This window comes from Chiloscyllium punctatum, chromosome 27, assembly GCF_047496795.1.
Source record: "Chiloscyllium punctatum isolate Juve2018m chromosome 27, sChiPun1.3, whole genome shotgun sequence".
Lineage (NCBI taxonomy): Eukaryota > Metazoa > Chordata > Chondrichthyes > Orectolobiformes > Hemiscylliidae > Chiloscyllium > Chiloscyllium punctatum.
This window is the reverse complement of record NC_092765.1, coordinates 29,516,222-29,542,515: the sequence shown is the minus strand read 5'-3', so window position 1 is coordinate 29,542,515 and position 26,294 is coordinate 29,516,222. Positions and strand designations below refer to the sequence as shown.

General features: G+C 42.2%; 2 protein-coding genes across 2 annotated transcripts in view; both read left to right on the top strand.

The window, feature by feature from the left end:
* The first annotated feature begins 399 nt into the window (after window positions 1–399).
* On the top strand, window positions 400–17,001 carry pithd1 (PITH (C-terminal proteasome-interacting domain of thioredoxin-like) domain containing 1). Its single transcript, XM_072548432.1, has 6 exons — window positions 400–635; window positions 3,848–3,891; window positions 7,064–7,141; window positions 11,598–11,702; window positions 12,832–12,940; window positions 15,741–17,001. Exons 1-6 carry the CDS (start codon window positions 441–443, stop codon window positions 15,840–15,842), a joined length of 633 nt encoding a protein of 210 aa, XP_072404533.1. The 5' UTR covers window positions 400–440; the 3' UTR covers window positions 15,843–17,001.
* A 4,616-nt stretch (window positions 17,002–21,617) lies between these two features.
* Window positions 21,618–26,294, top strand: part of lypla2 (lysophospholipase 2) — a 32,033-nt gene continuing 27,356 nt past the window's right edge. Inside the window, exon 1 of the mRNA XM_072548431.1 lies at window positions 21,618–21,734. The gene's annotated coding sequence lies outside the window, so the exon portion shown is untranslated. The remainder of the gene's footprint in view (window positions 21,735–26,294) is intronic.

The following is a 26,294-nucleotide window of genomic DNA, read 5'->3' as shown; positions in this document are numbered from 1 at the left end:
CTATGACTTACCCCTTTGGAACTAAACCTTCTGGCAAATAATATAAATTATTTGGGCCCTAGTCCTCATTTCTATACAATAGGTTTATAGTTTGTAAAGACTATATAAAAAAAGTTTCATCCTCTCTGAACCAAATTCCTACCGTCTTCAAATTCCCAGTTAAAAGTCACACACCAGGTTATAGTCCGACAGGTTTATTTGGAAGTGTAAGCTTTCGGAACGCTGCTCCTTCGTCAGTTAGCTACCGTGTTGTCATTCAAAACAGGAAAGACCATGTCCGCCCTATACTTCCGGTATAAAGATGGTGTACTTGCAAGAGCTCTATCTCCCAAGCGGTCTCAGTGTCACGTGATCGCAGCCTCGCGGACACGCTCGCGCCGATTCACCGCACGACAGTTGCGCAAATCCATTTTGCGGCGTAGCAACGGGCTGGCCTGAAGATGTCTGGACACGGCCATGGGCATGGGCATGGCCAGTGTCAGTGCGAGGGGCATGTGGACCCCGCCGAGAGAGGCCTGGAATACGGCCTCTTTCGGAAGATCGACCAGGAGAGGTTGGAGTGTCTGAATGAGGCGAGTGAGGGATCTGGCAAACTGGTCTTCAAACCCTGGGAGGAGAGGCAGGACCGGACTAAGGTGCGACTGGAAGAAGTGTCAGGACATAGTTGTCCTAGTTCAGACCTGCCTTGGATTTGTACTGTGAGGGAGACAGGCCTCAAATACTGGTCCCACCGTAGTTTCAGAGCCAAATGTTGTTCAATGTAAATTACTGGTTGCAATACAGTCTCCGAGAGAGACAGGCCTGGGATCAGATGTTTACAGTAAATCCCTTATTCAGGTTGTAAAAGAGCTGAAAATGTGTTGCTGGAAAAGCGCAGCAGGTCAGGCAGCATCCAAGGAGCAGGAGAATCGACGTTTCGGGCATAAGCCCTTCTTCAGGAATGAGGAAAGTGTGTCCAGCAGGCCTATGCCCGAAACGTCGATTCTCCTGCTCCTTGGATGCTGCCTGACCTGCTGCGCTTTTCCAGCAACACATTTTCAGCTCTGATCTCCAGCATCTGCAGTCCTCACTTTCTCCAGGTTGTAAAAGAAACCACAATGGAAAACCTCACGGAATAAACACTACCCAGAAGCGATCACGAGGATACCATCAGACAGCAGTCACATCATGAATCGCCAGAGCAGAAATTTAGTTGGGTAATGTAATTGCTAAAAATAATCACAGTATAATATTGTGTCCCCACATCTGGTGGGTTTATTCTGTTAATGGGTTGGTGATAGTATTTGCTGCTGTACTAGGTGAAGATAATTGGCTGGTAGTAATACTTTTAAGAAACATAAATATGTAAGTTAGCTCGCTGAGCTTGTAGGCTTGTTTTCAGATGTCAGGCCAGTGCTTGATGGATCTGCAGGTCAGTTCACTTAGCTGTGGCATCAGTTCTTTGATGTTAATTGAAAAGGAGTTTGCAGGGTTAACAGAACTAGGTACGTAAGTGTAATGCCCCATAGCAGTGCCTTAGTTGCAACTAACGTTGAGGAGAAAGTGAGGACCACAGATGCTGGAGATCAGAGTCGAGGGTGTGATGCTGGAAAAGCACAGCAGGTCAGGCAGCATCCGAGGAGCAGGAGAATCATTCCTGATGAAGGACTTATGCCGGAAATGTCGATTCTCCCGCTCTTCAGATGCTGCCTGCCCTGCAGTGCTTTTCCAGCACCACACTCTTGACTACAACTAATGTCTGTTTGTTTTTCTGTTCTTTGTAGTGATTTAGTAGAATCGAGTTTTGGCAGTCGAGATGTAAGAGTGTAAAAAGACTTAAAACAGATCTAGTAACGCGAGACTGGGATCCATGAGGGGCTGTGGGCTGTCAGCAGCAGCAGAATTGTACTCCAAGACAATTTACAGCCTCTTGTCCTGTTTTATCACCTGCTGTACCAGTACCATGAAGCTATGGGATTAATCCTGGTTCAATGAAGAATGCAGGAGTAAATACCACAAATAGCACCAAGTATACTTAAAAATGAGGTCGCAACATGGCAAAGTAACAAAACAGCATAAATAGCAAGTGATGGAACTAAGTGACTCCACAAACAACAGGTCAGATTTAAGCTTTGCGGTTCTCACACAACCTTAAGTCAGGGGTGGTGGGCAAGTAAACCAAGTCACTGGAAGAGGGGCTGTACAAACATGGTGGTTCATGGTTAGCATAGCTGCCTCACCTGTCTCTATGGAGTTTGCGTGTTCTCCCCATGTTGGCGTGGCTTTCCTCCGGGTGCTCCGGTTTTTTCCCACAGTCAAAAGATGTGCAAGTTAGGTGGATTGGCCATGTTAAATTGCACATAGTGTTCAGGAATGTGTAGATTAGGTGCATTAGGCACGGGAAATGCAGGGTTACAGGGATAGGATAGGGGGATGGGTCTGGGTGGGGTGCTCTTCAGAGGGTTAGTGTGGACTTGTTGGGTAGAATGGTCTATTTCCACACTGCGGGATTCTATGATTCCATGAAACATCCTCATTTTCAATGATGGGAGAATCCAACATGTCAGTGCAAAATATAAGGCTGAAGTATTGCATGATTCTGGAGGTTACCATTGACCAGAAGCTGACTGGGCTAGCAATATAAAACAGAGGCTCTTGTGGTGCAGTGTTGTGTCACAGTAAGAAGATTGCACCTTAACCTCTGAGCCAGAAGGCTCAGATTCAGCAACGAGTCAGAGGCTAGGAATCCTGCTGTGAGGAACTCCCCTCCTGACTCCCAAAGCCTGTCCATCATCTACAAAACACATCAGGAATTTTGATAGCATACTCTGTCTTGCTTGCAATTGCAACAATCGTCAAGAAGCTTGAGTCTTTAGGACAAAGCAGTCTACTTGATTGGGACCACATTTATAAATGTTCACTCCCTCCACCACCAATGCTAAAAAGCAGCAATGTGTACCATCTACAAGATGCACTGCAGAAATTCACCAAGGTTCCTTAAACAGCATCTTCCTACACCCGTGACCATGTAGAATGACAATAGCACTAGATATGTAGGAACACCACCACTTACACATTTCGCTCCCACCCACTTAATATTTTGACTTGGAAATATATTTTTGTTCCTTTCATATTGCTGGGCCAAGATCCTGGAACTCCCTCTCTATCTGCACCAAATAACTGCAGCAGTTCAGGAAGGCAGTTCACCACAACCTTCTCAAGGACAACTAGGGATGGGCAATAAATTCTGGCCCAGCCAATCCATGAATTAATAAAGATTTTTTTTGTTACTATGGGTCTTTAAATAATAGTGAATAGTTGCCTATTGTGGCATAGTAGTTAAGAATGTTATTATATCACAAGTGATGTTGTTGAGTGTTACTCAGTTGTATATACAAACATGAATATTGAAAAAAAATTAAGGATTAAAGCATGCCCAACTATGGGGAGGTACTAAAATATGATCCTAATTTTCATTTGCAAATTATTATTGAACAGTACTATCCTAAATTTGCTGAGCATAATTATGTAAGTCAATGATGAACTGTATCTGATTATCTGTTTCAAACTGTTACTTTACAGCTAGGCAGTAGAATTGCAACAAAATGCCTGTTTATTTAATTTTGTGAGAACTATTTTTGATGTTAGTAAAGTTAAAAATTTAATGGATGATTATAATACCATACTTAATAAAGTACCAAATGTATTACCATATAAATTACATGTTTGAAGCAATACTGGAATTGACCAATTAGATATGTGAGATAATAGTTCCTAAAACTTTTGAATAAATGGCAATGCTAATAAATATAACTGAAAGAATAAAACCCTTTGTTATCTGATATATTTTATAACTTTTCTCATGCAGTTTGTAGAAAGTGACGACGATGAGGAACTCCTGTTTAATATTCCGTAAGTACTATTCTTAAATAAGCTCATTACACATAGTTGCATCAACCCATTGGAGTATACATAGTTTGAAAATATTGACAGGCGTTTGTATGCTATCAAATATAAGAGTAGCACAGGAACAGGCCCTTCGACCTGGCAAGCCTACACCAACATATTTTGTTAGGCACTAGGTTTTCTATAGTTTCTTGAACAGCATATCAGCTGCAGGTAATAGGCGAGCTAGATCCAAGCTTTGGTAATGCTCTTATGAATCGGTGTTTTGGATTTCTGTAAAAGTGTTGTGTGGCCAATTTTCCCTCTAGTTTTTTCCTGCTCCCCTGCAAATATGTATAAGTATTGGTATATTAAAGCTACAGAATGAAAGTGGGTCGTTTGTGATGTCAGCCTTTACCTCCATTAGAACATCCACCGATCCAATCTAATATAGAAGATTGGCTTGGTTTATGCCTCTGCCACTGTTTCAGCAAATGATTTCAGTTTCATAACGCTGTGATGAGAGGTTTCTCCTGTCCTCTGTTCAAATCTTTTACATTTAATGTTTTAATTATGACCTTGGGCTCTTGACTCCTCAATAACTGGAACCAATCTCTTTCTACCTGTCCAGCATATTACTTCAAAATATTCCTTCTAAATCACTCCATAATCTGCAATTTTCTAATGAAAGAACACCAAATTTATCAGCTTTTCTTTAGAACAAAGAACAATACAGCTCAGAACAGGGCCTTTGGCCCTTGATGTTGCGCTGACCTGTGAAATAATCTAAGCCCATCCCCCTACACTATCCCATCATCATCCATGTCCTTATCCAAGGATTGTTTAAATCTCCCTAATTTGGCTGAGTTAACTACATTGGCAGGCAGGGCATTCCATGCCCTTATCACTCTCTGAGTAAAGAACCTTCCTCTGATATCTCTCTTAAATCTATTACCCCTCAGTTTGTAGCTATGCCACCTCGTACAAGCTGACGTCATCATCCTAGGAAAAAGACTTTCACTGTCTACCCTATCTAATCCTCTGATCATTTTGTATGTCTCTAACAAATGCCCTCTTAGCCACCTTCTCTTCAGTGAGAACAGACCCAAGTATCTCAACCTTTTCTCATAAGACCTTCTCTCCAGACCAGGCAACATCCTGGTAAATCTCCTCTGCACCTTTTCCAATGCTTCCACATTCTTCCTGTAATGGGGCGACCAGAACTGTACACAATATTCCAAGTGTGGCCACACTAGTGTTTTGTATAGTTGCAGTGTGACATTATGGCTCCGGAACTCAATCCCTCTACCAATAAAACCTAACACACTGTATGACTTCTTAGTAGCACTATCAATTTGGGTGGTAACTTTTAAGGATTTGTGTACATGGACTCCAAGATCCCTCTCTACATCCACACTACCGAGAATCTTTCCATTGACCCAGTATTCTGCCTTTCTGTTATTCTTCCCAAAGTGAATCTCCTCACATTTATCTGCACTGAACTCCATTTGCCACCTCTCAGCCCAATTCTGCAGTTTATCCAAGTCCCCCTGCAACCTGCAACATTCTTCCAAATTGTCTACTACTCCACTGACTTTAGTGCCATCTGCAAACTTACTAACCCATCCACCTATGCCTGCATCCAAGTCATTTATAAAAATGACAAACAGCAGTGGTCCCAAAACAGATCCTTGTGGCACACTATTAGTAACCGGACTCCAGGCTGAATGTTTTCCATTAACCACCACTTGCTACTTTTTTACAGAAAGCCAATTTCTAATCCAAACTGCTAAATCACCCTCAATCCCATGCCGCTGTATTTTCTCCAACAGCCTACCATGTGGAACCTTATCAAAAGCTTTACTAAAGTCCAGGTACACTATGCAACTGCCCTACCCTCGTCCACATGTTTGGTCACCTTCTCAAAAAAATCATAGGTTTGTGAGACATGACCTGCCCTGAACGAAACCATGTTGACTATCTGCAATCAAATTGTTGCTTGATAAACGATTATAAATCCTATCTGTTATAGTCCTTTCCAAAACTTTTCCTACAACAAACGTAAGGCTCACTGGTCTATAATTATCTGGGTCATTTCTACTGCCTTTTTTGAACAAGGGCACAACATTTGCAATCCTCCAGTCCTCTGGTACTAAACCTGTAGACAATGACGACTCAAAGATCAAGGCCAAAGGCTCCAACATCTCCTCCATAGCTTCCCAGAAAATTCTTGGATAAATCCCATCCGGCCCAGGGGACTTGTCTACTTTCACTCCTTCTAGAATTGATAACACCTCTTCCATACTAACCTTGATCCTTTCTAGTCTAATATCCTGTATCTCATTCTTCTCCTCTACAATATTATTCTTTTACTGAGCGAAAACTTTGTGCTTGTATTTTGTCGTACCGGGCAGAATTATCATGAATTTGAATACTTTTCTTCATAAAGCTTTAATATTCTTCCTACCAATATGAAACTCAATATGGTATTCCTTAACTGAGCTCTTTATAATGTTTAACTATAGACTCATTATTTCTTTTTAGTTTTGTATTCTCTATCTCTCATTAAAAAAACTGATGCTATTACTTTATTTATTAAATTTTAAGTTATCTGCCACTTGGTGTCCCTATTAAACTTCATAGGACAACACTGCTGAAAATAAATCCAGAATGTGTAGTTAAATAAAATGTTTCTTGTGACACTATGGACTGGATTTTATGTGGGCATTTTCCATGGGGGACCCCTGAAAGAATCAAGTCCTTTACAGCAACTTCCCTTTTGATTGAGATTCCCCACAGCAGAAATGTCACTTGTGATAAGTGATATTTGACCCCAGCGCACCCACCAGAAATCAGTGTATGGGACCTAAAGAGAAGGGAAAGGTCTAGAGAAGTTTTTTCTTAAAGAGAGGAAAGTAGTGATTTATGAAGTGAGTTCCGAAGGGCAGGGTGGAACATAAAGGATAGAAAGCAAGTCTGAAGATCAAACAATGCATGGAAGGTTGTGAAACTAAATGTGCATGCTATCAGAGAGGTGGCAGATCTAAAACTTTTTTTTGAATTTCATTTACCTTTTAAGTATACTTACTTGCATAAAGTAATTTATTGAGGGAGCCTGCTGCGCATGTGGATGTACCAGAATAGGGTGCAAGACCTGCTGAGGCATTTAAGGTGATAATTGATTTCTCTTCTGTTTCAGATTCACTGGCAATGTGAAACTCAAAGGAATAATAATAATAGGGGATGATGATGATACCCATCCTTCAGAAATGAGACTGTAAGTGCCAAAGACTTTTTTTTTGAAGTTACCTAATATCACCACTTTAAAAACTTATTAAAATGTATAATTGTGTTAAATAGCATTGGAAAAGTTGCATCTTTATACTTTTACTATGAAATTGTCAACCATGTGGCTCCAGTAGAGAGCTTTATATGTGTCTTTGCATTTTTAATCGTTGAATACTTTTTTAATTTAAAAGGTACTTTTTTTAGCTGCATTACCAAATTGTCTAATGTTCTAAATATGATGGCTAGCCTAATCAAAATGACTTCACACTATACAAAATTGAATCAGTGAGTTAGATTTCATTTGAGTACTGCAAAAAATTATTAGTAAACAACTGTTTTGGGATTAACTGAGGTTGTATTGGGGATTGAAAATGGTGGATCTGATGAATTTATTTAGCTGTGGCACCACCAAATAACAAAATGTATTCAGTGCACTACATCCCCACATAAGTGCTATGTCTCAAGGGCAAATAAGGAGGAGCAATAAATGCTGGCCTATCTAATGAAGCTCACATCCCTGAATGAATAGAAAAAGTCTTGAAGTTATACGTACACCCTAAACCTTTTAACCCATAAAGCCTAGAGCTGCAGTAGATCATATACAATTTATTTTACTGTGCACTCCATGCATTTTATGTAATGTCCTGTGGGAGGTTCCAACAGAGGAAGTGGTAGGCCCTTTACTGGAACTCTGACCATTCTGTGCTGATGGCATTAAAAATATATGAAATTAAGAGTCTTATAGTGACTATAAAGCCCTGGTCGATTGTTGGGAAAACCCATCTGGTTCACTAATATTCTTTAGGGAAGCTGCCATACTTACAAGTTATTAGACAGGCAGGAGGCTGGAAGAAAACAGCAAGTCAGACAGCATCAGGAGGTGCAGAAGACTTTACGGGTGTAACCCTTCTTCAGGATTGGGGATGGGTGTGAGAGGAGCTGCAGATAAAGTGGGAGTTAGGGGCAGGGTAGTGAAATGTGGATAGGTGAAGACAGGTGGAGGGTACGACCTGGTTGGTCAATGGGAGGAATGAATCCGGTTGGTGGCAGGGAGCAATGAAAGGGAGGAGGAAGGGCTGGGAAGGAAGTTAGGGGATAGGGAGGGAGGCTATTTTAAATTGGAGAGCTCAGTGTTGAGTCCTCCGGGTTGTAGGATGTCCAGGTGGAAGATAAGGTGTTGCTCCTCCAGTAGCAGCAGTGGTTTACTTTGGCAATGGAGGAGGCCAAGGAAAGGGAGTGGTTGGGGGAATTGAAATGCGTGGTGGCTGGGAGGTCCAGTCAGCCTCTGCAGACCCAGCTGTGATGTTCAGTGAACTGTTGCCTAAGTTTACGTTTGGTCTCTCCAATGTAGAGAAGACCACATTGATGCAGTAAACTAAATTGGAAGAGAGGCAGGTGAACCTCTGTCTCACCTGGAAGGACTGTTTGGGGCCCTAGATGGAGGTGAGGGGGCTGGTGTACTGCAGGTTTTGCATCTTTTCTGGTTGCAGGGGAAGGTACCTGGGGGTTCTGTGGTGGGGGTGACGTGAACCAAGGACTGTCGAAGGGAACAGTCCTTGCGGAAGAAAAAGATGGGTGGGGAGGGGAAGATGTTCTTGGTGGCGGGGTCTATTTGGAGTTGGCGGAAATGTCTGAGGATGATGCGTTGGATGCGGAGACTGGCGAGGACAAGGGGGTGCAAGTTTCGAGAAGATTTGTAGCTCAGGTTAAGGTTCTGGATGTAGGTTTGCTCGCTGAGCTGGAAGGTTCGTTTTCATGAAAACAAACCTTCCAGCTCAGCGAGCAAACCTACATCCAGACAAGAGGGACACTGTCTTTATTGTGTTGGGTGCGGTTTAGAGTGGTGGAGCAGGGAATGGAGGTGGTGCGACGGAGGGCTGTCTGGATGATGGAGGGAGGAAAACGTGTTATTCAAAATAGGTGGTCATCTGGGATGCTTGCAAGTGGAATGTCTCCTCATCCGAGCGGAGGCGGAGGAATTGGGAGAATGGGATGGAGTTCTTATAGGATACAGAGTGGGAAGAGGTGTAGTTCAGGTAATTGTGGGAGTTTGTAGGTTTGTAGTAGAAATCCGTCCAGAGACTATCGCCGGAGATGGAAATGGAGATATCAAGGAAGGAGAAGGAGGTGTCCAAGATGGACTAAGTGAATTTGAGGGTGGGGTGGAAGTTGTGGGCAAAGTCGATGGCTGAACTGGAGCAGTTCAGAGTGCAGGACACTGCACCAATGCGGTCATCGACGTAACGGAAGAAGAGTTGGGGTATAGTGCCTGAGTAGGTACTGAAGAGGGACTGTTAGATATAGCCAACAAAGAGGCAAGCATAGCTGGGGCCCATCCATGACACCTCCTTGATTTTGGAGGAAATGGGAGGAGTTAAAGGAAAACTTATTGAGGGTGAAGACCAGTTCGGCGAGGTGGAGGAGGGTATTGATGGAGGGGGACTGGCTGGGTCTGTTAGAGAGGAAAAGGCGGAGGGTCTGAAGGCCGTCCTTCTGGGGTATCGATGTCTAAAAGGATTGCACATCCATAGTGAAGAGAAAGCACTGTGGGCTGGGGAAGATATGGAGGGTGTGGTTTGTGTCATGGGTGTAGTTGGGAAATGTCTGGACTAAGGGGGAAGAGGATGGAGTTGAGGTAGGACAAGATGAGTTCAGTGGGGCAGGAGCATGCTAAGACAATAGGTCAGCCAGGGTAGTTGGGTTTGTGGATTTTGTCTTTAATCCTTACCTGGTTTGGCCTATGCGTGATTTCTGACCCACAGCAATGTGGTTGACCCTGTTGAGTTTTTGGCAACTCTGGAATGTGCCCACTTAATTACCATCACTTGTTGCTGTGAGGAGATGGCGGGCCACCTCCTAAAACTCTGACCATCCTGTACTGATGGCATTGATGTGTTGGTAAGAGTGTTTGTTTGAATCCAGTAGAAGGGTTGTTTTGGGCTATAGGATTACTGTTGGGGAAATTCTAAAATGAAAGAGTATTGCATTGTGAGGGCAGTTTGCCCTGAGCAATGTACTAACAACTATGGCTTGAAAATTGGATATGTGATATCTTAAATGTTTGCATTCTTTTCACCATTTTAAAAGTTTTAAAGAAAGTAAGGTTGGTTAGGATGGGGCAGTATGTGAAAGGCATTAAACTGGTAGGAGGAAGTGATGACAAATGGGGAGGTATTGTCATGTGATTGGGTTGAGAGTAGTAAGTAAACAAAGAAGGAAGAAAATAAAGGCTGTTTATTAACTCCTCTTGGCACTAGAAGACTACCTAGTAGGTATTCCCAATACAGAGCTGGAAAAAACTCAAAAGTGCACACTGAAGGAATACAATAAGTTTGGCAATTATAGCATAAATGCCGTATAAACTCCTAAATGATGCAACCTTCCTCAAAACACTTTGAAGTTAGAATTAATTGTTGGGAATGTCACTTTCTTCAGTCAAGCATAGAATTCACTATTTTGCTTTCCAAATTGTTCTGAACTTTATCTATGAGCAGGCATTATAGTAAAGGGCAAATTAACACTTTACCTGGTAATGACTGGGAATATGACTTCCATTATGTGAAACAAGCTGGAGTACATGGCGGGACAGGCTGAGCTAGGGACTTTGGCAGTGATAGGAGGGGGAGGCATGTGTAGGGCAGCAGGTGATACAGTGGAGTTGGGTAAATTGTATTTTGACTAGCAAGGGCTAATTTGATGGTTCAAACGGTCTTATTTTTGTATGATACTCTTCGATTTTGATTTGGAGAGGAAGTAGAGTCGGTTACCTCCTCTGCAATTCTGTGTCCTGGAAGGTTGTTTACACTCCATGATCAAATATATTTAAGGCTAAGAGATGATTATTTTGTTCTTTCAAGGAATCGAGGATTTGGAGAACAGGTGGTAAAGTGGTGTGAAGCCAAAGACTGGCAATGATTTGTATTGAATGGCTGAGCAGGCTGTATGATCTACCCCTGCTTGTATTTCAATGTTCTTACCAAAATTCAAATATTTGAATCTATCCGTCATAATTGAGAATATTTTTAATCCATCTGTAATGTGGTCCCAGAGGACAAGCATCATAGTAGATGTACAGATAACTAACCTTTTCCTCATGCCTAATGATGTGGAAGTGACTTCACCTGACAAAGGAACAGCGCTCCAAAAGCTTGTGATTTCAAATAAACTTGTTGGACTACAATCTGGTGTTGTATGATTTCTGATTCATGCCTTATAGCAAACACTGCTACCAGATGATTGCAGTACAATATTGCTATTTAATACAGAAGTTATTAGCACAAGTTGAAGGAAGTTGTTTTCTTTTTTGTGGACAAACCGAGGGAAGGAAAAGAAAGCAGGAAACAAATCTGGAAATGTTGTCCTCTTTTGAAATACTCATACACTTATAGGATATTGACAAGCTGTTTAGAACATGCTAATCAATTCTACTTTTGTTTTCCAATCAGGTATAAGAACATCCCACATATGTCGTTTGATGACACAGGCAGAGAACCTGATCAGGTGTTTCATCTGAGCCGGGACCTCACCGGGGAGGTAGAATATACAACAAAGTATGCCTATTTTGATATTTTGTCCATTTTGATATTTTGTTCAATAAATTGGTCATCACTAGTAATGTAAAACATGTAAATTCTTATCCAGTTTTATAGTGATGCCCATTTTCTAACAGAGAGAACCTCAAGCAGTGCATGTATTGTACTATTGGTGAAATCTAATTCTCACCTTGCCACACTGTTCCCTCACTCCTAAAATCTGTTGAACTGGTACTAATGTGGAACTGAAACTAAATGCAAGTTATTCAGAGTAAATAAATGATGGCTAGTAAAAGAAAATTATTCACCAATTTTTTTTTAGCCTGACTTCTGACTATAGATTTAAAAAAAGTAAGACTCTTCCAAAAATTTGTTGAAATTTCGCAAAAGCACATCCAGTTATCTCAAAAATTCTAAAGTTATTCATCACTATATTGAGTGTTTATTACTTTGGTGTTTTTGTTTTTGTTAACACAATGATCCTTTATCTTTAGAAACTGAGTTTAGATTGATACTGCTTAGGTAAATTTTCCTCTAATACAGCAAAAACAAAATTTAATTTAGATAATCACAATACAGTTTCTGGAATATGAACACTTGCTGAAAATTCAGCCCTAGTTGAAATTCAGTCAAAGCCCATTAATGTTTTCAGTTTGATACTAATAACAAATCCAAAGTGACAAAATGTAAGTGTAAGTAAAAGTGTTCCTGCTTGCAGAGGCAGAACACTTATAAAGTACATGGTTTTAACTTGTGTTTCCAAAGCTACCATTGAATGTGGTCAAAAATATACTCCTAAAAGACTAGCTGCCTGAAGTATACCTATCTCCTTGCTTACAAGCCAGCCAAATGATTTTACCATCGCTGTCCTGTACAGACCTTTGCCAAAAAGCATTATTAAGCAGTCTAGTCACAATAATTAATTAAGCAAATGGCTAAAGTGTGTGTAGCTGTTCTTTTATATTAAGACCAATCAAAAGATGTCACAGCAGTGTTCTAAAATTATACTCCCCATTAAGGGTCCCATCTTAAAATTATCCACTGTTACCTGCAGAAAGTGGTACTTTAAATTACTTCTACCCCAATTAAGAATAACCAAATGTTCAACACTTTATCACATTTCTACCTGTGTTTCTTTTTCTTTTAGGATAGCTCGTTTCTCAAATGTTCATCATCTTTCCATTCACATAACCAAAAATTTTGGTGCAGAAACTTCAAAAATTTATTATGTAGGTTTGCGAGGAGAGTGGTCAGAGGTGAGTCTGAAGGCACATAAAAATTAGCTTCGTAAAAATTATGAATAATGCGTAGCCATGAGCTTACGTTCTTCTTGTTGTGATATTGCACAAGTACTGATACCACTGAGTTTGGAAAAGCACGTGATATTTTCAGTGAGATGGTGTGGAACTTCAGTGTTACCTGTTGAATATACTGAAGTAATTTCACTGCATTATTTTGAAGTATATAATACTTACAATAAAATAGCCCATAGTATGATTGATATTTTCTAAATATATAAATCGATAATCCTACTGCCTCTGCAAATAAAGTATTAGTGAAACTTCTTTTCCATTTTTTGTTTATTGAATTTTGTTCCTTTTAAACTTCCTTTCCTGGATAATGTGATGTGGAACTGTATCCAATTACAAATGTTTCGGTGGCCTTCCAGTACCTTAAAGATCATAAGATATAGGATCAGAATTAGTCCATTCAGCCCAACAAATCTGCTCTTCCATTTGATCATTTTGTATGTTTCTCAGTCCCATTCTGTTGCTTTCTCCTCATAACCTTTGATTCCCCTACTCAAGAACCTATCTCTGTCTTAAAGACATTCAACGACTTGCCCTCCGCAGCCTTCTGCTGCAGTGAGTTTCACACATTCAACACCTCTGGCTAAAGAAGTCCTAGACTCTTCTCCCAGTGAAAACATCTTTTCCATGCCCACTCTATCCAGGTCTCTTTGTATTCTATAACTTTCAATCAGATAGCCCTTCTAATCTCCATAGAGTACAGACCCAGAGTCTTGAACTGTTCCTCAGATGAAAAGCTCTTCATTTCCAGGATCATTCTTGTGAACCTCATCAAGGCCAGCACATCCTTCCTTAGCCCAAACCTGCTCACAGTATTTTAATTGCAATCGGACCTGAGCCTTATACAGCTTCAGCAGTACATTTGTTCTTTTTTTTTCTAGTACTGTCAATGAATTCTAACGTTGCATTTGCCTTCCTTACTGCCAACTGAACCTACATGTTAACCTTAAGAGAATCCTGCACCAGGACTCTTAAGCTCCTTTGTGCTTCAAATTTCTGAAGCTTTTCTGCATTTAGAAAATAGTTTGTGCCTTTATTCTTCCCACTAAAGTGCATAACGTCACATTTCCTATATTGTACTCTGGCTGCCACTTCTTTGCTCACTCTCTTAACCTGTCCAAGTGCTTTTGCAGCCTCCCCAGTTCCTCATCACTATCTGTCTCTCCATCTAACTTTCTGTCATCTGCAAACTTAGCAACAATGCCACTAGTTCTTGCATCCAGATTATGTTAATGTATAATGTGATTAGTTGTGGACCCAACACTGACCTGATCATCTTTCATTTAGGACAGGCGGTTTGATAATCTGTTCACCTGTTAATCCTAGGGGGCATCAGAGCTGCACCAGATCCTTTGTTGTCTAAAGTGTATTCTTCATATACACTATTGAGTAATAATCAGGAATGTGATTTTTTTTTTAATGGTTTGTTCTATTCCTGAGCTAGAGATGCTAAGGATACTTACAGCACCAGTTCAAATGCATTGTATGCAAAGTAGGCATCTGACCTGGGACCTTCTTGGTGTGCGTGACTTGGTGTAATTAGCTACCAAACTCAATTGCAGATTTATTTCTTTATTAACTTAACAGTAGCTCAGCTAATCTGGAGGCCAGAGAATCCTGGACTGTGTCCACTGTGTTTATCTGCTGCAAATGTGGCAGAAATTGCAATGTCAGAGTGGGATTCTTAAGCATCATCCCTGAAACTCTGACAGAGTTGACAATCACGCTACCAAACATTCATTCACAAGATGGCTGCAAAAAAGGTGTAGTTTTTAAAATTCTGCTTCTTTATTATTCAATGACAATAACTTTGATTTGGGTAACACTCCAGGAAACTTCTGGGCATACAATAACAAATGGGTTCTGAGCCAAAAAATGGGTCTTTAAAATTACTGAGCAAAGTTTTTGGTTGTAAAATGTAATTTTAAGGGAAGTCAAAAAAAAAATGGGGAAGTTTATAGGGAAAATTTCATTAAGTGAGCATGTACATTTGAAGGCATGGTCACAAATGGTGGGGCTCAAAAGATCGGGCTTCAAGAGGTTGGAGTTAGAGTTGGACAGAACAGGCCATGAATGGAACTGAATACCAGAACGGGAATTTTATATGTCAGGCATTGAACAAACAGAAGCCAAAAGGTTAAGATTGAACAGGACTTGGTATTGAATGGAATATGGGCAGCAGCTTTGGTGGCATATGGTTACAAAGCATAGAGGATGGTAATTTTATTCTTTTTTTTTTAAGCAGTATTGTAGTCCGGATGAAAATCAGGATGAAAATTACATCTTTGGAGGGGAGGGGGTGGAAGAGATGTTAAATTAATGACTTAAGTCATCTTTTGATGCTTAAGCTTCATCCCAAACTAGAAAGATGAGAGTGAAAGCTTGCTGCTGACACATGAAAGGTTTCAATTGAGCTCGTAATTTGACTAGAGCACAGAATGTTGTCATAGCTTTGCACTAAACTGGAAACATCACTCACCTGTACAGAGCACAGATCTTTGTATTTAAAATGAAAATATTATATGATGCATTTTAATTAATCAATGTTTAGTGGTTTCTCTGTGTAATCCAATTTTTGCTTTACCTGACCTGCGAATACTTGAATGCAACACCACTTCTTAAAAGAAATGTCCACGTCACTGACCTCAGACCATTAAAGGACAGAAAAAATGTTTTTGAACAAAAAAAATGTTAGAATGAATGCAAAATGAAGCATGTAGAATATTTAATTTCTCTTTTGTGACAGGGCCACAGACATGAAGTGACACTTTGTACATATGAAGCTTCTGCCAACCCTATGGATCATAAAATTGACCTCATCACTCCTCAGACACATTTCATTGCTTAAAATGTGACTTCTGATGCAACAACATATATGGAAAAGTGAAGACTGCACTAACAAGAAGAAAACACTTCTAGAATTTCAGGAATGTCTTCAGTAAATGTGCAGTGAAATAGAATACAGTACAATGGAAAAGCTCCAAACAATTGTCTCTCTAGTAAATTATGAACTAGCAAAGATGTGGCGAGCAGAAGATTAATAAGGAGGCACCATACACTCTTTAACTGGGGTCTGCAGTTGCTACTTTAATTTATAAGACTTAAAATACAGATTTGGCAATTAAATAGAAGTGGCAAGCATTTGATATTCTTGGCCTAAAACAAGAGCTTCCAAAAAAGTACCCGATTTTGATTTTTCATTGTGTTTCACGTGTATTTGGCAATATATGTTGAAAATCTGAGTTCCGCGTGCCTCTGTCAAAATCTGCACATCAAAATAATGTGTTGCATGTGGTGTTTTTCTATTCCTGTAGCCATTTAATTCTTGAGCAATAACACGGTCTACAAGAATGGCCACTTAAAACATGTATTTTTCATTAATTACATAATGGGAAAACATCTATTTAAAAATACACTAATTTAGATTCCTAAAGTCTGTGCATCTGTAATTGGCAACCTCATTTGATTTTATAATAGTCAGGGACTGAACTTTATCAGAGACCTATAGATTCATAACTATGCTGTGTGAATGCTATACGAAACATAAACTGATGTCAGTGATCTTGAAATTATGAAGAGAGACTATATTGACTCTTAAACGAGATCAAAAGTCAGGAGCAGAGACAACACAACTGATCTCTCTGAAATTATCCCAAAATGTATTGATTTAATGAATGAAATAATACAGTAACATCCATATCTGTTCTATGTAAACTCCTGTCAGTGTTTTCCATCTTTGTCTGCAAGTTGCTATTTTTCTTGAATGCCTTTGTGCATTAGATTATGTAACAGTGATACACAAAGGACACAATGATCTTCAATCAGGTGAGTGAATGGAGGTTTATTGTATAGTTTAAAACTTGCATTGACATTTTGCCCTTATATCCAGTTTGCTTGAACTTAGCTGTTACACATTCTGGATTTGGAGTTACCGTCATATGAGAGAATGTAACCGTTGCTTTAAAGACAAAATAAAATTTGAAAATTATTGCTGTTATTGAATTGAATTGAATTGTGATCCTCTCATCTCTGCTTGGAAGTTACATTGTAGATTACTTGGCTAACATTTGCTAAACACTTTTTAATAAATGTCATTAAAATAGCTGTATTACCATTGACTTAAAACAAAATGCATAATAGTGAGTGAGCTATCGTGTATACATGCCTTGTGTATGCAATAACATGATGGCAATAAAGTGTGAACCACAGAAATGAATATAAATCTCTCCAGCTATTAATGTACATTTTATGTAAAATTTGCCTCATAGCTACAGTCAACCAAACTGTCCCAAACAATTTAAATTTTCCATACTGCTTGCTGAGCTTGAAATGTGATGCCCTTTAATTGTTACACAGTTGTTGGAATTTGGGCAAAAATTTATAATAATGAGGAGGTTTACAAGGAGTAAAGGTTAATGGTGAGCAGAATATAAAATAAAGTTGAATCCTTAAACTAAAATCTTTACCAAAGATGGTTGCTGTTTAATTGGACATCCAAGAAGTGCCTCACGAATAATCTTTTTCAGTTCTTCCAGAACTTCTGTCACCATTTCCACCTTTTCCTGTTCAGTCTTCAGATTGTAGCTTTCCTGTACTGAAATCCACCTCTAGGCTCCAACTTGCATTTTCTTTTCCTGCTGCAACAGTATTGCTAAATAAAAATGTGGCAAGAGAGTTGAGATTCTAAGGTGTCTGATTTGGAAAGTAACATCTGCTATTTAGTGTGATTCATTGTGATTAGTCCTCTGGCTGGTTGAAAAACAGTGCTGCTTGTGTTTGTGACCCATGCAATTTAGGATCAAATCTTTCGTAGCAGAGTACATTAAATACCGTAAATCTGCTTTTGTATAAAATGCAGTGCCACACACTTTATTTATATACAGAGGGTTTGGTATTTGTACATATGGCTATCCGGAATGAACAAGTCCATTTTGCTTTGAAGGGTGAGCATCTGCCCCAGGAATGGATCGCCATTGAGATATTATTTGAAACAATTGTAACAAGGCAATATACATATTTTCAAGAAAGGAATATGAATGTTTGTGTCCGTTTTGGAGTAAAGGAGATGCCAAAAGAGAAAATATAGTAATGTTAGGAGTCAGACAAGATATTTTTTAGCGTACAAATTTACGGTTCATAATTTTAATATATAAAATCTTGAAGTAATATGGAATTCTGCTTTAATAATTTTTTTATCTCTTAAAATACTGTTTATGCATGTCATATACATCTTAGGATAAAGTCTTGTGGAACTGTTGAGGATCTTGGCTGCTAGTTGAACAGCCAACGAAATCTATGTTGCTTCATTCTACAGATTTGCTGCTGTTGATATGACACTCATCAGAGACCTGGGACCATGACAGGTTTTGCTTGCTGTGTTCCCTGGGTAGCAGCTTCTGGCCTATAATAATAAAACAGCAGTAGGATGTAGTCCTCAGTTTGCAGCAGGGTGGGCGAGATATCCGAGGCCCTTGGTGCAAGTGGTAAGGTTCCCACCCACTAGCCTTCTCCCTGATTGAATACTGTTCACTACTAAAGGCACCAGAGCACAAATTTTTTCATGTGTTTTGAGTTGTTCACCCTGTGCCTGTTCTTTGTTAGAGCTGTTTAATTCCACAAACTTGCTATCTTCCTGGAGCTCTGTAATGTTCATCTTGAAGTAATAATTACATTTTTTTTAAACATCCCACTGTCACAAACCCTTAAATGCTGTGAGCTTTAATTTTACTAACATGTCTCATTTGGTATATCAAGCCTGTCCATTGCTTCGTCAAACAACTTCATCAAGTTAGTCAAGCAAGACTGGTCTTTAACAAATCCACACTGACTTATGTTTGAAGGGCTTTTGCCCGAAACATCGATTTCGCTGCTCGTTGGATGCTGCCTGAACTGCTGTGCTCTTCCAGCACCACTAATCCAGTATTTGCTTTCCAGCATCTGCAGTCATTGTTTTTACCACCTTTATGTTTATGCCAGTTTATTTGTCTTGGTGTTCCACCACCACTGTTGGGCTGATTGACTTGGAGTTGCTGAACTTAACCCTCTTTCCATTTAGTTTAGAGACAAACATGTAACATTTACATCCTTCCAATCCTCTGGCACTATCTACATATCCAGTGGTGATAGGAAAATTGTGTTCAGAACATCCAGAATTTCTACCCTTACTTTCCTTGGCAAACTTCAAAATACACAACCTGGACTGGAACTTGGAAGACTGGCAATCTTTTAAGTATTTTCAAGTACTCCGATTCTAAAGCACAAATGCAGTATTATCTAGCCACCCTACCTGCTGAAATCCCAATTGATTCCTATTGATTGTTGTGACCGCATGTGTGGAGTCACATAAAGGTGCTCTCCCCTTCCAGCAAACTGTGAGCTGGGAAAAAACAAATCAGCCTCAAATCTTGGGACCTTGGAGCCAAGTTGTCCCAAGATTGTGCTGACAGGAGTTTTACTGAACAGATGTGAAAATAGACTGGAAGCTCACAACACGGTAGCTCAGTGGTTAGCACTGCTGTCTCACAGCACCAGGAACCCAAGTTCGATTCTGGCCTTGGGCAACTGTGTGGAGTTTGCACATTCTCCCTGTGCCTGTGTGGGTTTCCTCCGGGTGCTCTGATTTCCTCCCACAGTCCAAAGGTGTAGGTAAGGTGAATTGGCCATGCTAAATTGCCCATAGCGTTAGGTGCATTAGTCTGAGGGAAATGGGTCTGGGTGGGTTACTCTTTGGAGGATCGGTGTGAACTTGTTCAGCTGAAGGGCCTGTTTCCACACTGTAGAGAATCTAACCTAAACTCTGAAATCTTGCCCCACTGGATTCCTTCCTCTTTTATATAATTTGGAATCACTTTATGAAATGATATCAACGTTAGCTGTGACTTTTTAATCCCATTATGTCCAGTTAGCATTGGCACTAAAAATTAGTCAAAGCACTGGACATATTCATACACAACATACACAAGCAAAAAACTGGTAATTCCACATACACAATAATGGCTCAAAAAGACCTCACTTTAGATGCAATCTTTAGCTTGATTCTTTCATTAATATTTATTTTGCTTTGTAGGACAATCAGGTTTTGGTTACAACTTTTATTTCCAGATATATGTAAACAATTAATATTTGAAAACTTCTAAAGTTGAGACTTGATATTTTACTTACATTATTGAGCCACAGTAATAAATTCCTTGTCCCTACTAATTTAACCACTACCATATGACCAAGTAGTTGAAATGGTGAGATGAGAGTGACTGCCCTATCATTTGACTGAGTATGGCATCCAGAATCCTTAGCAAAACTGGAATCAATGAAATTTCTCTGCTGTTTGGAGTCATATCTGGCATGTGGGAAGACAGTGATTATTTATGGTTAGCCATCTTGGGTCCTGGAAATCTCAAGGTAGTATCCTAGGCCTAACCATTTTCAGCTGCTTCACCTTCCCTCCACCGTGAGGTCAGATATAGGATATTTGTCAAAAACTGCACAATGTTCAGCACCATTCACAACTCCTCAAATACTTAGGCAGTCTTAAGTTCAAATGCAGCATAATCTGGGCAATATCCAAAGTCCAGCTGAAAAGGGCAAGTAACATTTATGCAACACAAATGCCAGACATTGACCATCTCCAAGAAAAAAAATCGAACCACATCCCAGCTGTTAAATGGGATTACCACCATGAATTCCCCCAGGGTCAAGATCTTGGGGGTTACCATTGTCCAGAAGTTGAACTGGACTAAGCATATACAGTAAATACAAAGATTACAAAAGCAAGTCAGAGGCTTGGAAAATTGCAGCAAGTAACTTGCTTCCTGATTCCCTATACCCTGCTCACTACCTACAAGGCACAAGTCAGGTATGTGAAGAATACTCCCCACTTGCCTGGCTCTAACAATGCATAGGAAACTGTACACCATCCAAGACCCACTTGTTTGGCACCACATCCACTAGTGTAGACACTAACAAAGCCCAGTAACAGCAGTGTGTACCATCCAGGAGGTGCCCTGGAGAGATTCATCGAAGGTCCTTCCAACCACAAACCGTTCCATCTAGAGGAATAAAGGTAACAGAAACACGGGAACAGCACCTCCTATGATTCCCTTCCAAGCCATTCATTATCCTGAGATGGTTGGTCCTTCAATATCTCTGAGTCAAAGTCTTGCAATTCCCTAACAGCACTGTGGGTCAACCATCAACATATGGACTGCAGGAGTTCAATGCAGCAGCTCACCACCACCTTCTCAAGGACAGCCAGGAATGGGCAAATAATGCAGACCCAGCCGGCAGAACCCACATCCCACGAGTGAATTTTCTTCCTTTATTTTATCCTTTGAGTATTTCAGAATCCACTGGAAGAGTTGAGGATGTGAAAACAATCTTGAGAAATTGTTGATATTTTTAATCGCCCTGTCCAGATACGCTCTGCCACACCTCTAGAGCAAGTCGTACTTGAACATCCAGTCTCTCTGCAGAGGAGAGGGTGTGGTCAGCAGGGTAGCGGCTGAACATTGCAATAATAGCTGGAAATTACACTCCGGTTGTGCCTGTGGCACTGTTGTAGGGAAATCTATAAAGAATCAAATAGACGGGAGAAGATCCTCCAACCGCTAGGGGGCAGGAAATAGCTAAAGAAGCAGGACGGGTGACGTCATCTGCATGGGGCGGAAGTGGGGTGTTGTCACGTGATCTAGCCTGTCGTTGCGGAGAGGCAGACTGCTCGGTGTCGGCAGTTATTTGACTGAAGGTAATTGTCTGCTCTGTTTATTGGATTCACTGTTGACGGGCCCCGCCGGAGCCGTCCTTGGTCTTCGCGGTCCGATTCGGACGCGGTGATACGGGGTCGGCCGTGACAAATCCACAGCTTTCACCGCAGAAGTCTCCTCTCCCTCCGAGCCGTGCTCTTCTTGAACCCTGCCCACACCCCCTCACACAACCCCCCCTCCCCCCCCCACACACAACCCCCCCCTCCCCCCCCACACACACAACCCCCCCTCCACCCCACACACACAACCCCCCCCTCCCCCCCCACACACCCAACCCCCCCCTCCCCCCCACACACACACAACCCCCCCTCCCCCCCCCACACACACAACCCCCCCTCCCCCCCCCACACACACAACCCCCCCCTCCCCCCCCACACACACAATCCCCCCTCCACCCCACACACACAACCCCCCCTCCCCCCCCACACACAACCCCCCCCTCCTCCCCCCCCCACACACAACCCCCCCCCCCCACACACCCCCCCCTCCCCCCCCCACACACACCCCCCCCCTCCCCCCCCCACACACACAATCCCCCCTCCACCCCACACACACAACCCCCCCTCCCCCCCACACACAACCCCCCCCTCCCCCCCCACACACACAACCCCCCCCTCCCCCCCACACACACAACCCCCCCCTCCCCCCCACACACAACCCCCCTCCCCCCCACACACACACAACCCCCCCTCCCCCCCCACACACACAAACCCCTCCCCCCCACACACACAACCCCCCCTCCCCCCACACACACACACACAACCCCCCTCCCCCCCCACACACACAACCCCCCTCCCCCCACACACACAACCCCCCTCCCCCACCCCCACACACAACCCCCCTCCCCCTCCACACACAACCCCCCTCCCCCCCCTCCACACACAACCCCCCTCCCCCCCTCCACACACAATCCCCCTCCCCCCCTCCACACACAATCCCCCTCCCCCCCTCCACACACAACCCCCCTCCCCCCCTCCACACACAACCCCCCTCCCCCCCTCCACACACAACCCCCCTCCCCCCCTCCACACACAACCCCCCTCCCCCCCTCCACACACAACCCCCCTCCCCCCCTCCACACACAACCCCCCTCCCCCCCTCCACACACAACCCCCCTCCCCCCCTCCACACACAACCCCCCTCCCCCCCTCCACACACAACCCCCCTCCCCCCCTCCACACACAACCCCCCTCCCCCCCTCCACACACAACCCCCCTCCCCCCCTCCACACACAACCCCCCCTCCCCCCCCACACACAAACCCCCTCCCCCCCCACACACAAACCCCCTCCCCCCCCACACACAACCCCCCTCCCCCCCACACACAACCCCCCTCCCCCCCACACACAACCCCCCTCCCCCCCACACACAACCCCCCTCCCCCCCCACACACCCCCTCTCCCCCCCACACACACCCCCCCTCCCCCCACACACACCCCCCTCCCCCCCACACACACGCAACCCCCCTCCCCTCCCCTACACGCAACCCCCCTCCCCTCCCCTACAAGCAACCCCCCTTCCCCCCCCCACACACAACCCCCCTTCCCCCCCCACACACAACCCCCCTCCCCCCCCACACACACAACCCCCCTCCCCCCCCCACACACACAACCCCCCTCCCCCCCCACACACACACAACCCCCTCCCCCCCCACACACACACAACCCCCCTCCCCCCCACACACACACAACCCCCCTCCCCCCCCACACACACACAACCCCCCTCCCCCCCACACACACACACACAACCCCCCTCCCCCCCCCACACACACACACAACCCCCCTCCCCCCCCCACACACACACAGCCCCCCTCCCCCCCCACACACACACAACCCCCCCCCCCTACACACACACACACACCTACCACTCCTACACCTTTCTCTCTCCCACCCCCTCTGTCACTCTGCTCCCTGACCCCCCACACCTCTCTTCTCCCACCCCACATATCAAACACAGCTGATGGGTGAGGGTAGATTGCATCTTCCCATTGTTTTGGGTGTGGTGGTAGTTGGGAGATTTGTGGAGCTACAGTCAGCAGCTTCACATGAGGCATTCAAGAGAACAGATGATTATTTGGATAGAAATGGTGTGCAAGAATATGGGGAAATGACAGGCGATTGGCATTAGAAAAATGGCCAAACTTCAACAAAAAAACTGGAAGAACATCTGAAGAATGGTCACTGAACCCAAAACATTGATTTCTGTCCACAGATTTTGTCAGGCCTGAGATTTTACAGCAATATCTGTTTTTCTTACAAAATAAACCTTAGTATTGCAGATGCTGGAGATTAGAGTCAAGATTAGAATAGTACTGGAAAAGCACAGCAGATCAGGCAGCATCCAAGGAGCAGGAAAATCAACGTTTCAGGCAAAAGTCCTTCATTAGGAATTAGATAATGGAGTCAGTGCAACCACAATGAGTCAAATGGCCGCCTCCTGCACCTTCACAGTTGTATTTTTTCAAAAAGAACACAGCAGATGCTGGTGGTTTGAAAATGATCATCGTGTGTTGACCCAGTGGGACAAGGGAAAGATGTGAGGTTTCAGTCAGCAAAACAAGATAATGAACAATTGGAGATCAGGTGTTCCTTGAGCTGTTCTCACAAGAACTGCAGTGTGGTGTCAAAGCAGTACTGCGCTGTCAGTGGTACTGTCTGACTAGATGTTAACTGAGGCCCTTTCTGACCTCAGTGGAGGTAAACTTACATCTATTTTAGTTGAAGGGCAGGAATATTCTTCATTATTCTTGGTTCTTGCTTATCTCCATGTTAACATTTAAATGGATTATCTCGTCATTATCACCTTGCAATGTGTAAATAGCTACAGTGTATCATATATTGCAACAGTAACCAAATGCGCTTTGGCTGCAGAGAAGTTTAGTATGCCCTAAAGTTGTGTTCAGTATTACATAAATGCAAATATTTCTTCCTAGTTTATTGATTTAATATAACCTGTTTCTTTTAAGTGGTGCATAACAGTTACATATAGGCACAGGAGCACTAACAGATTGCTCTTGGATCTTATACACAACAGTAAGAAGAACAGCCATACTCTTACAAAAAAAACTTCAACAAAAAAACTGGAAGAACTTCTGAAGAATGGTCACTGAACCCAAAACATTAATTGATTTCTGTCCACACATTTTGCCAGACCTGAGATTTTACAGCAATTTCTGTTTTTCTTAGTTTTGCTGTTAAGGTACTGAATGCATGTTTATACATGTAATAAATTCAGTTTGTCCTGAATACAACTTGAAGACTTGTGTTCATACTGCATTTCAAATACATAAATCTTTGTACTATTACAGTTGGCTGGGGTGAATTTCCGAATCTTAGGATGTGGTTATTGTTACTGTTTTATTGACAGGTTTGATGTTAAGCCAAAGGCTGTAATAAGTGAGAAATGACCATTTATTAACTGAGGGCAAACAGTCTAGAAGGTATTCTGTGGTACTATCAGTTCTCCTTTCACAGAAACCTGTCCATAAGTTTTACTTAACGTGGACTTCTATGAATTGCCAGTACAGAGATGTAGAGGGATATTCTAAATTGAATTTAAAACTCATCTTATGATCTATGCTGTGAGGGTGAATGGAAATTGTGGATCATGCACTTAATAATTCTGAGTGCTTTGTTCAGAAAATATTATGAAAGTTAGTGCTTTAAGCACGCCCATCAAGTTTGAAGTTATTTTGATCCATAATTCTCTACACAAGTTCCTTGTTTTAGTTGTTGCAGGAATGTGTGCAGTTCAGCACATACCAGACATTATTTATAGAGTTCATATTTCTAAAATACGTGACATAATTTCCAAAGGCCTGTTGTTTGGTAGAAGCTATCAGGAAGTTACCTGCTTGTCTAATTGACCTGAGATAGGTAGAGATGTGGATAGAAATATTCCACCAAAAATAAATATAGTTCAAGATGTGAAAGTGCCTCAAGCCATGATGCTGATATAGAAATGTGGACAGTATGGTGCTGACTGTTTCCTTAAGTTACTATCAATATTCAGTTGGATTTATTTCCTAACCAATGTTTTAAGCTTTGTATAGATTTACCTCTGTCTGTCTCCATAATATCCTCAACCCATATGTCCTGTACTCTGTATTTTACTTCCCCTCAAATTCCTTCTGTCGGGCTGTATTTCACTTACTTCTGTCCTACTTTCAAAAGCTGCCTTAATACCCTTAAATTTCTGTTGTTATTTCTCAATCCCTTTCTCCCCTTATTTTACTATGCGTGGTGGCTACTTTTTCAGTGCCCTACTAAAAAGTGCTATGTCTGATTGCATCAATGGTATCAAATGCAAGATGCTTCACACATAAATATCTGATTTATTAAGTATCTGGAATAAAAGTAGCACAAAAAGTATACTGGATGCTGGACATCTGGAATAAAAATAGAATATGCTGGAAATAATCAGGTTTGGCAACATTTGTGTGGAGAGAGAGAAACAATTTCAGGCTGATGGTCTTTGATCAGCATCCAGAGAGGCATATAAATAACTTTTATATATCGAGTAAAATCAAGTCATAGTCATAGT